This window comes from Pelodiscus sinensis, chromosome 3, assembly GCF_049634645.1.
Source record: "Pelodiscus sinensis isolate JC-2024 chromosome 3, ASM4963464v1, whole genome shotgun sequence".
Lineage (NCBI taxonomy): Eukaryota > Metazoa > Chordata > Testudines > Trionychidae > Pelodiscus > Pelodiscus sinensis.
The window spans coordinates 123321673-123335038 of NC_134713.1; the positions used below are offsets into that span (position 1 = coordinate 123321673).

The following is a 13366-nucleotide window of genomic DNA, read 5'->3' on the forward strand; positions in this document are numbered from 1 at the left end:
TGGCAGCCTTGGTTAGATTTGTTCAGCAATAGGTGACCTGGGCTAGTAAGTGGGCTGCATGAGTGGTCCCAGTAGGCCGCAAGATAGTCATAGCAAAACTACACTATTTTGGGAGAACATTTTGGTTAACTGCCCGTATGTACCTAGAATTTGCAGGATGTGCTGACTGAACTGTAGCAGTGCTTTGATTGGATGCAGAGGGAGCGCACAAAGCACAATAGTAGATCTTTGCCCAGCAGTAAAAGCTACATTTGGATGACAGTATAACTGATTGAAAATGTACTGGAAAAAGCAAAGACTTCCGTTCACAAGTTGATTAATTAAGGCACTTCTATTGATTAAGAGGACAAGAAGTGTTTGTTAAGGCAGCTGCACAAATAAATGGATTTGATTCTTACAGATCTACAACTGCAATTTCTGGATTCTACTCAACCTCTATGTAGCTTTTATAGATGCCTGTCTTATAAAACAAACAGTCGAATGGAGTGAGGCACTACCAGCAATGGATTTGCTATGTGATAAGGACAGAATAGAGAATTTGAACACAGAATGAAATATCAAATGATGAATGAATGAAGGATTGATTCAATTTCTTCATCATAACTAAGGATTTGACACAATCTTTGTGGTATGTTTCCTGGATGAAGGAAGTAGGAATTCATCTTTTGTGCCTCTTGGTCACAACAGTTAGTGTTGAACACAGGCTCTAACTTCGTGGGTGCTCCAGACCCGGAAAAAAAATAGCAGGTTTAGTTTTGTGTTTGCTGTATCAAGTCCTGGAGTGTGTTTTCCGGTAGACATATGTACGTGCTTATTTTGATTAAGTTCCTTATAAGAACTTCATATTCTATCACTGCAGTCCTACAGGACAGTGAAAACAGCGTTTGCACCAGGTGCAATATATTTTGAAAGTTAAGTGGCTCAGTGGTTAAAAGTTGTATTAAATATGCCTGTGTTTTAAAATTGGAGTTCTGTTAAGCTTCATATCCAAAAAGCAAACATGACTTGCACAAGCCCCATTTCTGAGTATCTTTGGAGCATACCAAGTCCAAAACTTTTGAAACAAGCCTACTCACCAGAACTGTGTCCTTGAGTATCTGAAAGCATGACAGCCTGCAGCTCCCAATGAATGGAGACAGAGAAGGGTGTTCAGTGGAGAGCTTCTGTATTAGGACACTGGTCATTAGCCTGAATGACAGCTTAGCTTTCATAGTTTTGGAATAACATTTTTGCATTGTTGGGGTTTTGCTATTTTGAGAAGGAGCGCACTCCCATACACAGAATTCATCCAAGTTAGATAGGACAGACATACAATCAGGGTGGGTATATAGATAGGGTACTTACCTGAGTCCTTCATCAACATCATATTTGTGCTTGTGGTCCATTGGTCCGGTCAGACCTTTGGCATCTGGAAAAGGTAAAAACAATGCATCAGATCTCTCTTTCACCTGTATGAGTGTGTGTTTGTGTACTGTAGTTGTTCAGTATCTTTAATCCTCCCTTCCTTCCTACCCTACTCTTCCTACCTCCCGCCTCCAGTAAATAAACCGATAGTTGTAGTAACATCAGTGTGTGCTCCTTTTTCTTATTAGGTTAAGCTTTGAAAGATGAGCTTTCCAAAAAAAGTCTCTGAGAGAAAGACTGTTAACTCTTTGCAATCTTCTGAGGGACAAAGTCCTGAATTTGAGAACAAAAAGAAAATTTAAAAGTGTCAGCTCTGCCTAAGAATCTCAGGCTCTGTTTGACCTGCCTCTTTCTTTTTAAAGATAGAACTGATTAGGCTCCATAGGCTCTTCTCTTTTTAGGCATTACTTAGCCCATAATGTGCTAGGGCATAGCTTTGGCAAACACTGGCACTAATTAAGCACTGTGGGTGATCCCCTTGGTCAGGACAAACTAAGAACAGTTTCGCTGCCCGTTACTCAAATAAGAATAACATTTAATTACTCCCACATTCAAGCAAAATGCAGGACAATGTAGCACTTTAAAGACTAACAAGATGGTTTATTAGATGATGAGCTTTCGTGGGCCAGACCCACTTCCTCAGATCAAATAGTGGAAGAAAATAGTCACCACTATTCTTCCACTATTTGATCTGAGGAAGTGGGTCTGGCCCACGAAAGCTCATCATCTAATAAACCATCTTGTTAGTCTTTAAAGTGCTACATTGTCCTGCATTTTGCTTCAGCTACCGCAGACTAACACGGCTACATTTCTATCACTATCCCACATTCAAGTGATTTATAGCCAAGATTGATCACTTGGGCAACACAGGTCTGTCTGCTGGATACCTAGGCAGAGTAGGTATGTTTATGTCAACAAAGTCTGATCTGGAAGCCTTTCCCTCATGCGTCCCTGCTCATTACTGGCTGTCAGGGGAAAGCTCATTCCCACCTTATTTACAAATCGTATTTTGCAATTATTAGGTTGGCCAACATCACTGAAAGGAATCCACTGAAACTGGCATAAAACACAGCTGTATGTGCCTTCTTTCAATTTTAAGTAAATTTCCAACAAACTAAATGGGGAGCCCTGCATGTTACCAGTTGACCACTGGATGAATGATGGGGAAATTCAGGGAGTTGGGGGGGTAGGGAAATCTCTGTTTTTTTTTTCTTTTCACTGGGAATGAAAGGGGGATGGCCTGACACCAGGGCAGGTCCTAGCCCAAATGATGCTCCACGCAAGGAGTGTCTTCAGCCCCCCACCTTCATTTGTTAAACTTTTGAATAACTTATGTTTTATTGGCTTGGTAGCTTATTCCATAAGTTTGATGCATGATCATGTATGATGACAAAGGTGCACCAGAGGTTCTGTCCACATAGTTCTCAGAAAGTCTGCAAGGTTCCACGATTTTCTACAAAAGGTCCAAAACGCTCTTAGCGGTCAGTGAGAAATGAATCCAGGGAGGGAATACCTGAAACATGATACTTCCGACATCCTAGTCTCCCTTTTGCTGTTAAGAAAAGAAAAAAAGCCCCCGCCCAGCACCTGCCCCTAAAGCTGCCCTGCCTAACACCAAAGTTTAAGCCAAGCCCCAGAGTAAGACGCTGATGGACTGAGCTCGTGTGAGCGGACACACTCCAACGCCGCCCAGCCCGCTCCTTTCTGCTGAGACGGCCCCCGGCGCCGAGGGCTGTGCAGCAGGAGAGGGCGGCTGGGGCTGCCCCAGCCAGAGTTCCGCTCCCCGACATGTCACGTGGGCTCCCCCCGCGCTGCAGTCACCGCCACTGGCCCGCGTGGTGCAGAAGCCAGGCTGTGCCAGCCGCCCCCTGCCCCGCTCCGCTCAGGGGCTGGATCCTGCAGCGCGAGCCACCCCGCCGTTCCGGGCCCCCGCCTTCCTCCCTAGAGCAGGAGGCGCGCGCCTGCGTCCCAGCTGACCCCGCCCTGTCTCGGGGCCGGGAGTGTGACGTAGGCAGCTGCGACGCCCGGAGCGGAGCGTGCAGCTCCTGTACGTCAGCGGCGCGCGCGCGAGGCCTCGGCGGTTGATCGTTCAGGCGCTGCTGGGTTCGCGCCGCTTCCTCGCCCCCCCCCCCCCGCCGCCCACCATGTTCCCTGCCGCCCCCGGCTCCCCGCGCACCCCGGGCGGATCGGCCCGCAGGACCCTCGGGCCCGCCGCCGTCTCCATCCCCCGGCCGGGCGGCAGGAAGAGCCTGGTGCCGGCGGCCGCTTCCCCGGGGCTCTTCTCCCCGGCGGGGAGGCGGAGCGGCTCCCTCTCGGCGCGGTGAGTGCCCCGCGGGGCCTTAGCGCCCCACACCGCGCGGGGGGGGGGGTAAAGCGGAAACTGATGCGGGGGGCACTTAAAAACCGCCCCCCCCCGGCTCCGCGGAGTCACCCCTCCCCCGGCTGTTGGGGATGGATCAGTGTTATCGATTAACCCGTAAGCAAAAGCTTTCAGGTTAGTGCTACAGACCACACGACCCCCCCTCCCCCCCACACGACCCCCCCTCCCCCCCCAGTAAACTGTTTAGCAGCCTGGCCAGCAGCCCAGCACGCGCTGGTTCCCCTGCTGCGGCTCTGCCTTTAAAGTGCATTAGGAGCCAGGCGGGCAGCCTGGCTCGGTTCTGTCTTGTGCCGCATCCGTGAGCTCAGACCCCCCTGTTCCCGACGGGCTGCTGCCACGCTGAGCTGCTGCCTCTGTATCAGAGACAGCAGCATGGGGCAGCAGGCATCTGGTCCATGAGGGGAGCTGTTTATTAAACTGGCTTCCCTTGTGGACTAGCTCCCGCCTGGCACCCAGCACTGCTGCCTATGCTACAGAGGCAGCAGCACAGAGTGGCAGGCGGCTCCCTGGGAGAGGGGCTGGAGCACCCTGGCTGTTGGCCTTACCCCCGGGAGCTATAGAATAGTCAAGTAATCAATAAGAATTCATTCGGTTAATTGGCTATTCAGTTAACTGATATTTAACATCTTTACTCTGTATCCGAGTCAGCAGGCTGCAGGTGGGAACTGGTCTGCGTGGGGAGCCAATTTTTAGACCAACTCTACCTGCCACCTCACATCCCTGCCTCTGATACAGAGGCAGCAGCAATACAGGGTGTCGGGGTTAACCATTCACATCCCTAGTTCCAGCCCGTATCAACAAACTTCTTTTCTTTTTCCCAAAATTAGTTTTAAACTTCTAATAGCAGTAATAGCTGCACCTGGCATTGGTCAACTGCTCTCTTACCCAACAGGACAGATAATACTATCTTTATTATTATCTAAAAGGCTCACAAACAAAGGATTTTTGTCTTCTAAAACTTTTTCCAGCTAAAGAGAAAGGGAACAAATAACGTTGAAATGAAAATCTTGTTGAATGCATTACAGGCAGTCCCCGGGTTACATGGATCCGACTTACATCGGATCCCTACTTACAAACGGGGTGAGGCAACCCCACACTAGCAGCTTCCCCCCAGTAGACCAGGGAGACGCGAAGCTAGCACCCCCCCCCCCCGCCCCCCCAGCAGACCAGGGAGACGCGGAGCGGCTTTTCTCAGCAGACACCTCAGCTTGAGAATAAAGGACTGAGGGAAGTGAGGTGTGGGAGAATAAAACTGAGCTCTGGAGAAATGTTTCGCTAGAGTTTCCCCTACTATATATACCAGTTCCGACTTACATACAAATTCAACTTAAGAACAAACCTGCAGTCCCTATCTTGTACGTAACCCGGGGACTGCCTGTACATTTCAAATGTTTTAACTCTTTTCTTTCTTTTCTATGTCTTTAATAAAAAGTTGAAAAGACTTTGTGATGCATATTGTGGTACTAAACAGGCTGAAGTCACTGTATGCCAAACCCGAAACTTTGTTTTTAATATTTTATTGTTGGATTGTCACTGGTTTATGTTAACACCTTTGGCCCATTATTCCATTCAAATTAATATAAGAAGGGAAACCTCCTTTAGTGACTTGAATGTTAGCTCCTAAAGATATGCACTTGTGCCTGTTTTTCACAAACTTGGCCATTCAATCAAGTATCTTTTAAATAATTGAAAATGAAATAAGTATATCTTAAAATTGCAGGAGACATAATGGAAACAAATCAATCACAGTTTATGTGTATATTTTTTTTAGAGCAACACCCACAAGAGTATTACAACATCCTTCAGCCAGTGAAACTATCAACTATGACGTTAAGACTTTTGGATCCTCTCTCCCTGTTAAGGTTATGGAGGCCCTAAGAATGGCTGAAGGTAAGGAATGATTACATGGGAATTAGATCAGATAAAGGAAATACGGTAATCTCTTTATACTTTTAAATAGATATTTTTGAGCAAGGAGGAGGAGAAGAGAACACCTTTTTAATTGTATATAAGAAGTCTCTTGCTAGAGCATTTATAAGCTTCAAAACACGTAAGACTGTAATTGTTCATGATCAGAACAATTCAGTTATTTTCTTTCAAATGTCAGTCATCTGGATATCAATTCAGTACTGGACTTTTTGTGAAAAGCAAAACTATTTAATTATATTTGGAGAGTACTGTACAGACCAAGCACAACAAAAACAGTCAAAATTAAGGTTGCTGATCCATATATTCAGTTGTTTAAATATTGCCACTCACAGTTTTAGGTAAGCTTAAGAAAGAAATGTTTAGGCCACTGGTAACAGTCATTTACAAAGTCTTAAGTTAAAAAAGAACAACCATCCTTACTTTTTCCTTGTTTTGCACTTCATGTTTGATATCAATTGTGCTGAAAAGGTGCATTGCACAGGTCTGTATTTTTATATGTAATAGGAATGTATCCATTGATCCAGATTCTTTAATTTCAAAACAATCTACGATATATTTGAGAGCGTTTGTGCATGAGTCTGTCTCTCTATTTAAGAATTCTTCCTAAACGGTAAGAACTAGTCCAAATTTGTATGCAGCTTCCACTTATCATATCTTAAACCAAGGTAAGGGTTTGGTTGTTCCAGGGACACGGGCTGTACCCAGAATGGGATTGCTTCTCATAAAACCATATAGACAAGAGAGAATCACAAGGCAGGTGAAAGGGGCCAGCTAGGGATATGTTACCTCGTCCAAGACTGCCCCAGTTGTGTGCCTTTCCCCTCACCCCCAGACGCCCTTTAGGCAGGACTGGGGAGGGGGTTGAAGCTCCCACCCTCCTTTTCGTATGGGAACATTGCTGGCTGTTCCCTTTTGTCAAGAGAGGAAAATGCGCAGTTTGTTGCATTCTGCACTCTGGTTGGTAGCATGGGGCAGATGAACCCGTACCTGCCATAGCAGGGGTGGGGGGGACATGCATCTCTCCCTCTGCTATGCCCGCTGGAGCTGCAGCATCCATGGGGAGGCACTTCTCACCTGGCCCCAGTCTGCTGCAGTGAGAGGCGGCTTTGGGCTAGTCCTCTCTCCCCGAGGTAGCCTGCACACTGAACCCTTCATTCCCAGCCCTACCTCAGAGCAATGATTCAAGTGAGGGAAAAACAAAAATTACGTGTGTTAAGGACCTGAGCAGTGCCAGGTAAATCTTCTAGTAACAAATACAAGTGGCTTGTAAAATTCAAGACTTGCGAATTATGCTAATGAAAATTATTAGAATGAGATAAAATGGGTCTGTTTCAAGACTGTAATGCACAACTGTATGAAAAAGTCTTCCTTCAGAAACAAAACTGAACTAACATTAAAAAAATACTTTTCAATTATAAATAGCTGAATCTAGGAAAGATGAAGGAGCTGGATCCTTTATGGACAAAGTTAATGAGAGTCTTATTTTTGAAATTGACACCTACAGGTTAGATGGTTAGAAGAATATTAAAAATGCCTAATATGGTGTCTAAAAGAGAATTGTGTGTGTCAAATTCAAAGGACTGAGTAAAGAAATTAAGTTGTATATAGGTTTGCCTAGCTTTTTTATCTTTCATTTATTTTGTAAATATCTCAAACTTTAGGTGCTTTAATAGTTCTTTAGGAACACATAATCCAAACTGTTAAAACATAAATACATTGAAGACCTCTCGAGGTCCCTTCCAGTCCTAGTATTCTATGATTCTATGATATGACCCAGTTCCACATAATGGTATAAAACCAGCAGATAAATAGAAAAAGGTACTCATTATTTTCAGATCATTCTCAAAAACCCAGGAAAATGGGCCTTGCCTTGAAACTAAGACTCTATTCAGAGATTTCTCAACATTTGTTTCATTTTTATAAGGGTTCACTGACTTAGGTTTACTTTGTCTACAATAACTTGAATTCATATCCTTAGTGATTGTGCTGCTTTCAATTCTATGTAATGGTTATATGGGTCATTTTCTTGGAGTGAATTACATTTTTCACAAAAGTTGAGAGCATATTACATTGAAATGTATTTTAAACAATATTTGGTAAATGAGTGTCTTGAATTTAATTAACTAAAGGACATAGGATTTTTCATGTGGCATTGGATCTATTAGGAAAAAAAATCCTCTTTTTCTACCAAAATGAAGATTAGATAGTTTAGAGATTATTCTGCAGTTTTACTAATCTTATTACTTCTTGAAATTTTATGTGGTCTTTTTGGATATAGCGGATGACCAGTTAAGTGTGCAGGTGGATGAAAGTGGATGGGCCTGGCTTGTCTACAGAGAGAGGCTGATTATTTGGAAGATCGGTCAATCTCCAGTTGCTAAGGTACATAGGCTGTCAAAATTATGATATAAAATTGGATGTGTATGTGTTGAGCTTATTAAGCAAGTTTTTCAGTTGTGTAGTTTGACCCAAGGGATGGACTGAGACCCATAACTCACATGAAAAAGATGAATGAATTTGTATGAATCTGTGACAGCAACTCCATAAGTAAGATGAAAGCTTAACTTTTGTATTTTCTCTCAGTGCAACCTTAATGCATTTTTTAAATGTAATAATTCTCTAAAAGTAGATGCACTCTAGTGATTTAAATAATGTTTTTATAAGCTAACTAATATATTAAAACTGGGTTTGATAATACGGTGCTTGCTCTTGGATCTTTGCCATGACAAATGAATCTGTAAAAGCCTCTTGTATGGTAAATGATTTTTTTTTTTTTTGGCAAGAAAATATTTTCACCTATGCACCAAACACACCTAAGCAGAAGAAGAAAACCCCAGCGCCTTCAGTACGTAGAATTAACATCTATAGTAGCCTGTAGTTATATAAAAAAAAAAGACTAGAGACTCATTCTCCAGCCTCTCTTGGGCTATGTCTAGACTACGGGGTTTTTCCTGGGATACCAGAGGTATCCCAATAAAAACTCTGCCATGTCCAGGGAATGCATCTGCTCTTCCACAAAAATGTCGGAAGAGAAGATTTGCTCTTTCGGAAGCCCTGTCTTCCTTGTGTCACAAGGAAGAAGGGCTCTTCTGAAAGAGGAGGTTTTTCTAAAATTTGGTCCAGTGTAAATGGGCTAAATTTCGGAAAAGCTTCTTCCGACAAAACTATCGTGAAAAGGTATGCAAATTGCACAGCGCAATTTGCGTGCCTTTTTCCGATAAAAAGCGGAAGTGTAGACATAGCCTTGGTGACAGGGAATAGGTCCCTCTTCCTCAGTCAAATATAGTGTATGTTTTCGTACAACTCTAACAGTATAGTGTCCATGATATTAGTGACAGGTGCAGCTGTCCTGATGTACCTATACATTTTTTCTTCCCTATTCAATCCTTATTACAGTCATGATTTTCTCAAGAATATTTCTTTGGATGATTGTCATCTTGTGTTTTAAAATGTATAACCAATGTTCTGGCTAAAAGGCTTCAAAGAAGCCTGCTTTGTCCATGGCAGTGTTGAGAAGCGTTCTTACCATGTATAATTTTTGAATTGTGTTTTCTGTGTAAATACATTTCCGAGCTACCAGCTGGTTGTGACAGTCTTGCTAAAAATAACATTTGTGATACTCTGTATGGGGACCAATGTTTCCTCTAAACTTTTCCATCCATGTGTGGATTTTTTTTCCAGCTATTTGTGAAATAAATTATGTGCACCAAGACATGTGCGAATGTCCGTCGCCAGTAGAAACAAATACCTAGCTGTGGATGCTTTGCTAATAGCTGCATGGCATTTAACTCTCTCCTGAGCGGCCACACAAGTGCACAGGTTACTGGGAATGCTGATGGAAACTTAATGTTAGAACTGAAGACAGTTTAAAATTCAGAGCTTTACATTTTTAAAGACAATGCTCATTAACAGTATAGTTCTTCTGATTGTTAAGCACATACTCAAATAAAATAAACAGTAGTTCTATTATTCACAGTTTATTTTAGTAGCACTCAGTTTCCCACCCCATGTAAGATTAGGCCTCCAAATAGTGATACACAAGCAATGATATAGTCTATGCTCTAGAGCTTTCATCTGTAAATGACTCGAGCAAATGAAGGGTAGGGGACATGGTAACAACATATATGCAGATGAACCCAGTAATTGGCACAACTGATTAGTTATATGTTTTTCTTTAACTGGAAGTGTGTGTGGGGGGTGAATATATGTTACTTAACAAGGATTTAAAGAGCCCCTTGTCACAGGAGTGGGCTGGTTTGTGGTAGTACAATTGCAGAGGGCTCCCTGTGCTGTCTCGGGGGAAGCAGCATTTGAAAAATGTTTGACATTATACATTGCATTTAACACCAGGGTGGGCAATAATTTTTGATAGGGGCCCACTACGATTTTAGAAAGTGGTCCAGGGCCACACTTTTCAATGGAGAGGGTGCAGGGTCTAGGATGGAGGTTGCATGCAGAAGGGCACATGGGGTAAGGAACTGGGGTTTGGGAGGTGGTGTGAGATCTGAGAGGGAGTTTGTGTGAAGGAACGGGTTGTGACCTGGGTCTGGGAATTGGGGTGTAAGGTCAGGGAGAGGGAGTGAGAGTGCAGGAGAGGATTATGGCCTAGGAGAAGGGTGTAGGATGGGTACAGGATCTGGGAGGGACATGGGACAGGAGAGTGTAGAGGGTTTGGAAGGTGACCTGGGGGAGGAAGTTGAGGTGCAGGAGAGGCAAGGGTGCCAGAGGCAGGCTCTGGCTGGGAGGTGCTTACTTAAGCATATCCCGGCCAACAGCCCTGCAGCACCTCCAAGGCAGGCTTGACTCCCTGCCTGCTGCAACCCTTGATCACTTTAAACTGCTGGCTGCTCCCTTCATGTAGCTCTCAGCCCCGGTTTGCGCTGTCCCATCCCCCAGGCCAATTTCTCAGCTCCTGTTGGCTGGTTGTTTCTGACCAATAGGAACTGAGGATTGGGAGGGAGGAGATCACATGAAGCTTCCCCCTCCCTCCAGAGTAGAGTCTCACGTGGAGCAGTTCTGCATTTAAAAAAGTGGCTGCTGCATGCCCCAGGGTCCCGACAGGGTTTCCGCAGGCTGGATCCTGCCCATGAGAGATATCTTGCCCACCCCAATTTAAGACATTTGAATAAAGGTATAAGTTCAGTGAAACAGTTGCCTGCTTATTGGCCAACACAAGTTGCTGTCTGACAGAAGACTGGAGTTCCTGTATTTGCCAATAAGATGAAAGTGAAGCAGGTCTGGGTATTTATTTAACATAAATGTGACTGTCCTCTGATAATCATCTTTAAACCGGTTGTAGTTTCATGTAATTTGAGTAATTGTTTGCTTTTACTTTAAAACCTACTGTCAGGTCAAAGATTAGTAGAATTTACAAAATGGATATGCAAACTACTTTGAGGCATGCTTATAATAGTGTGTCTCTATTCCTCGTTGTAGTTATCTGTATGCAAGGAACTACAGTTACCATCCAGTGATTTCCAGTGGAGTTCTAGCTTGGCAGCTATATCCTGCTTCCTTACCTCTGGTGAAGTACCTTCTTTACAGGTAAGCAACTGAACAATTAAAAAAAAAAGACATCTGTGAATATCATTTTTTTTTGTCATGCATTCATTTGGAATCTTCATTCCCTGTATTATAATTAGGTTTGGCAGGTTTCAGTTTTAATCAATAATTGTCAGTAAACATCTATTTATACTGACACTGATATTGATGGGAAAAAATCACTTGGTAACAGTCAGCATGCCTGTTAGAGATCTGCGGCCATGTAGAGCAAGGAATGTGGGAGTTATTCCCTGGCATGAATCATTCAGCAGTGTGGTGCAGTGTTCACTCTAATTTTTCCCACCCTTGAGAGAAATGAATTTGTTAGGTACACCAGTATGGACATGATATAAGACATATCACCTTCATATTGGTGCACATCATAAAATGTATGTGGTGGGAGTGGAACATGAGGGCTCTGATTGTGGGAGGGGCTCAGGCCTGGAGCAGAGAGTTGGAGTGCAAGGGGTTCAGGCTCTAGTTCGGGCTGGGGATGAGGGGCTCAGGCTAGGACATATGGTTGGGGTGCAAAGGCTCTGGGTGGCCCTGGGGCAGAGTGTGGGGTGCAGGAGTGTGAGGAGGGACTTTGAGACTGGGCCATTTTGGCAGGGGGTGGGTAAGAAGGACTGGGCCTTTGGGCTGGGGGAGAGGTACCTGGTTTGGGCCCTCCACCCTCACCCCCTCCGCCACTAGGCTGAAGACTAGGTTGAGGATGGGGTAGCTCTCCTTGCCTTGCGCAGATGCCGTAAGTGTCTGTACTTCATCAGCTAGACAGCTGTGTGGCTGCTTAGCTTAAGAGAACTTCAGTGGAGAGGTCTCCCCTATGGATTGGGGCTCCTTGTCATCCATGCAGCTCTTGCTGGCAGTCTCTACTCTGCCCTTCCATTGGCCCTTCCATTGGCTGCACAGGAAACACCCAGCAACCCTGCTGTCAGCACGGCTCTAACCTTAACCTTAGCCCTACTCCCCACAACTATAAAAATAACAATAATTAAAAATCAAATCAAATGAATGGGGGGGAGGGAAGGGGATGTTAAATCTACCCAGCCTAGTTTTAAACTCACTGTAAAAATGGCAGATTCACACTTAATATACTTAAAATGGGTTTAAACGATTTACTGTCTTTTTGGTAATTAAATGTAGTAACTTTTTGTTCTGCATTCTTAAAAGATTAATTAAAACTTTTAAAAAATCAGATTGGGGAAAATTCTGTTGTTCAGCAGTGGGCTTCCCAAAGTTTAGTTAAATTTGAGCACAGCGTTTACTGAAAAAATTATGCAACATCTATGTGTTAATTCTGGGTATGTGCACTGCTTGTAAATCAAAACTGATAACTCTTTCTCAGGAAGAAAGACAAGGGATATAGGCGGGGACTGTCACCAGGCTGGGAACTAGGCCTGGGAGTGGGGTCAGTCTCAGATGGGCTAGGATGGTCGTGGAGGCTTAGAGCGGGGAAGGGGGATGAAGAGTCTGGGAGTCCCTTCCTCCCAAGAGGAATAAGGCCATCTTCTCTCGGCTCCTGTGCTAACATAGATCCTATGCTATGTTGCGTCCCTGAGAACCAATAAAACTTCTACTCTACTGGCTGGCTGAGTCACATCTGGCTGCGGATGGAGGTGCAGGGTCGGGAATTCCTGACACGCTCTCACAGGATGTAAGTGACTGCTAGACTAATCGATAAGCAAGTGCTTATCAGATAGTTGAGTAGCGAATCATCTAGTTCCCCCCCCCACTTGCCTCTCTCAGAGAGAGGCAACTCCTGTCCCAGGGCGACCCCCTGCTGGGCAGTGCTTACAGATGCAGGCCAGTAGGGGTCACCCACAGCCCAAGCATAGTGACCAGTGAATGCCCAACCAGAATGGACAGCACCCCCCCCCCCCCCACTACATCACATCATGTGGTGGCCAGGTTCATGCTGATTGCTGAGCCTCTGCATTTTAAATGTAGCAAGAGCCCAGTAGCTATTACTACATTTAAAATGCAGAGCTGCTGCACAGGTGGCTCCCGAGCCAGCATGAGCCAGGACTGCTCAGTCCTGGCCCGAGTCGGCTCCTGGAGATACCCCCGCTGTGGCTCTGCAGAGCGGCGCCTATTGACTAATTGTATAGTAGA

The 13366-nt window shown here is 44.6% G+C and overlaps 1 protein-coding gene and 1 long non-coding RNA gene across 3 annotated transcripts in view; one reads left to right on the forward strand and one right to left on the reverse strand.

Moving 5' to 3' along the window:
* Nucleotides 1-312: 312 nt before the first annotated feature.
* LOC112545601 (uncharacterized) lies at nucleotides 313-3370 on the reverse strand. The gene is made up of 2 exons (XR_012902786.1): nucleotides 2918-3370; nucleotides 313-1408 (listed from the first exon to the last, which is right to left on the reverse strand). It is a non-coding gene; the product is annotated as an uncharacterized LOC112545601 (long non-coding RNA).
* Nucleotides 3371-3471: 101 nt separating this feature from the next.
* The window catches only part of NUP133 (nucleoporin 133), a 55839-nt gene continuing 45944 nt past the window's right edge, over nucleotides 3472-13366 (forward strand). The window contains exons 1-4 of one of the 2 annotated variants that reach the window (XM_075924725.1): nucleotides 3472-3724; nucleotides 5556-5674; nucleotides 7992-8095; nucleotides 11150-11257. In XM_075924725.1, the coding sequence (XP_075780840.1) occupies nucleotides 3549-3724; nucleotides 5556-5674; nucleotides 7992-8095; nucleotides 11150-11257 (507 nt within the window). In that variant the 5' untranslated portion in view covers nucleotides 3472-3548. The remainder of the gene's footprint in view (nucleotides 3725-5555; nucleotides 5675-7991; nucleotides 8096-11149; nucleotides 11258-13366) is intronic. The other variant, XM_075924724.1, reaches the window with a different exon arrangement.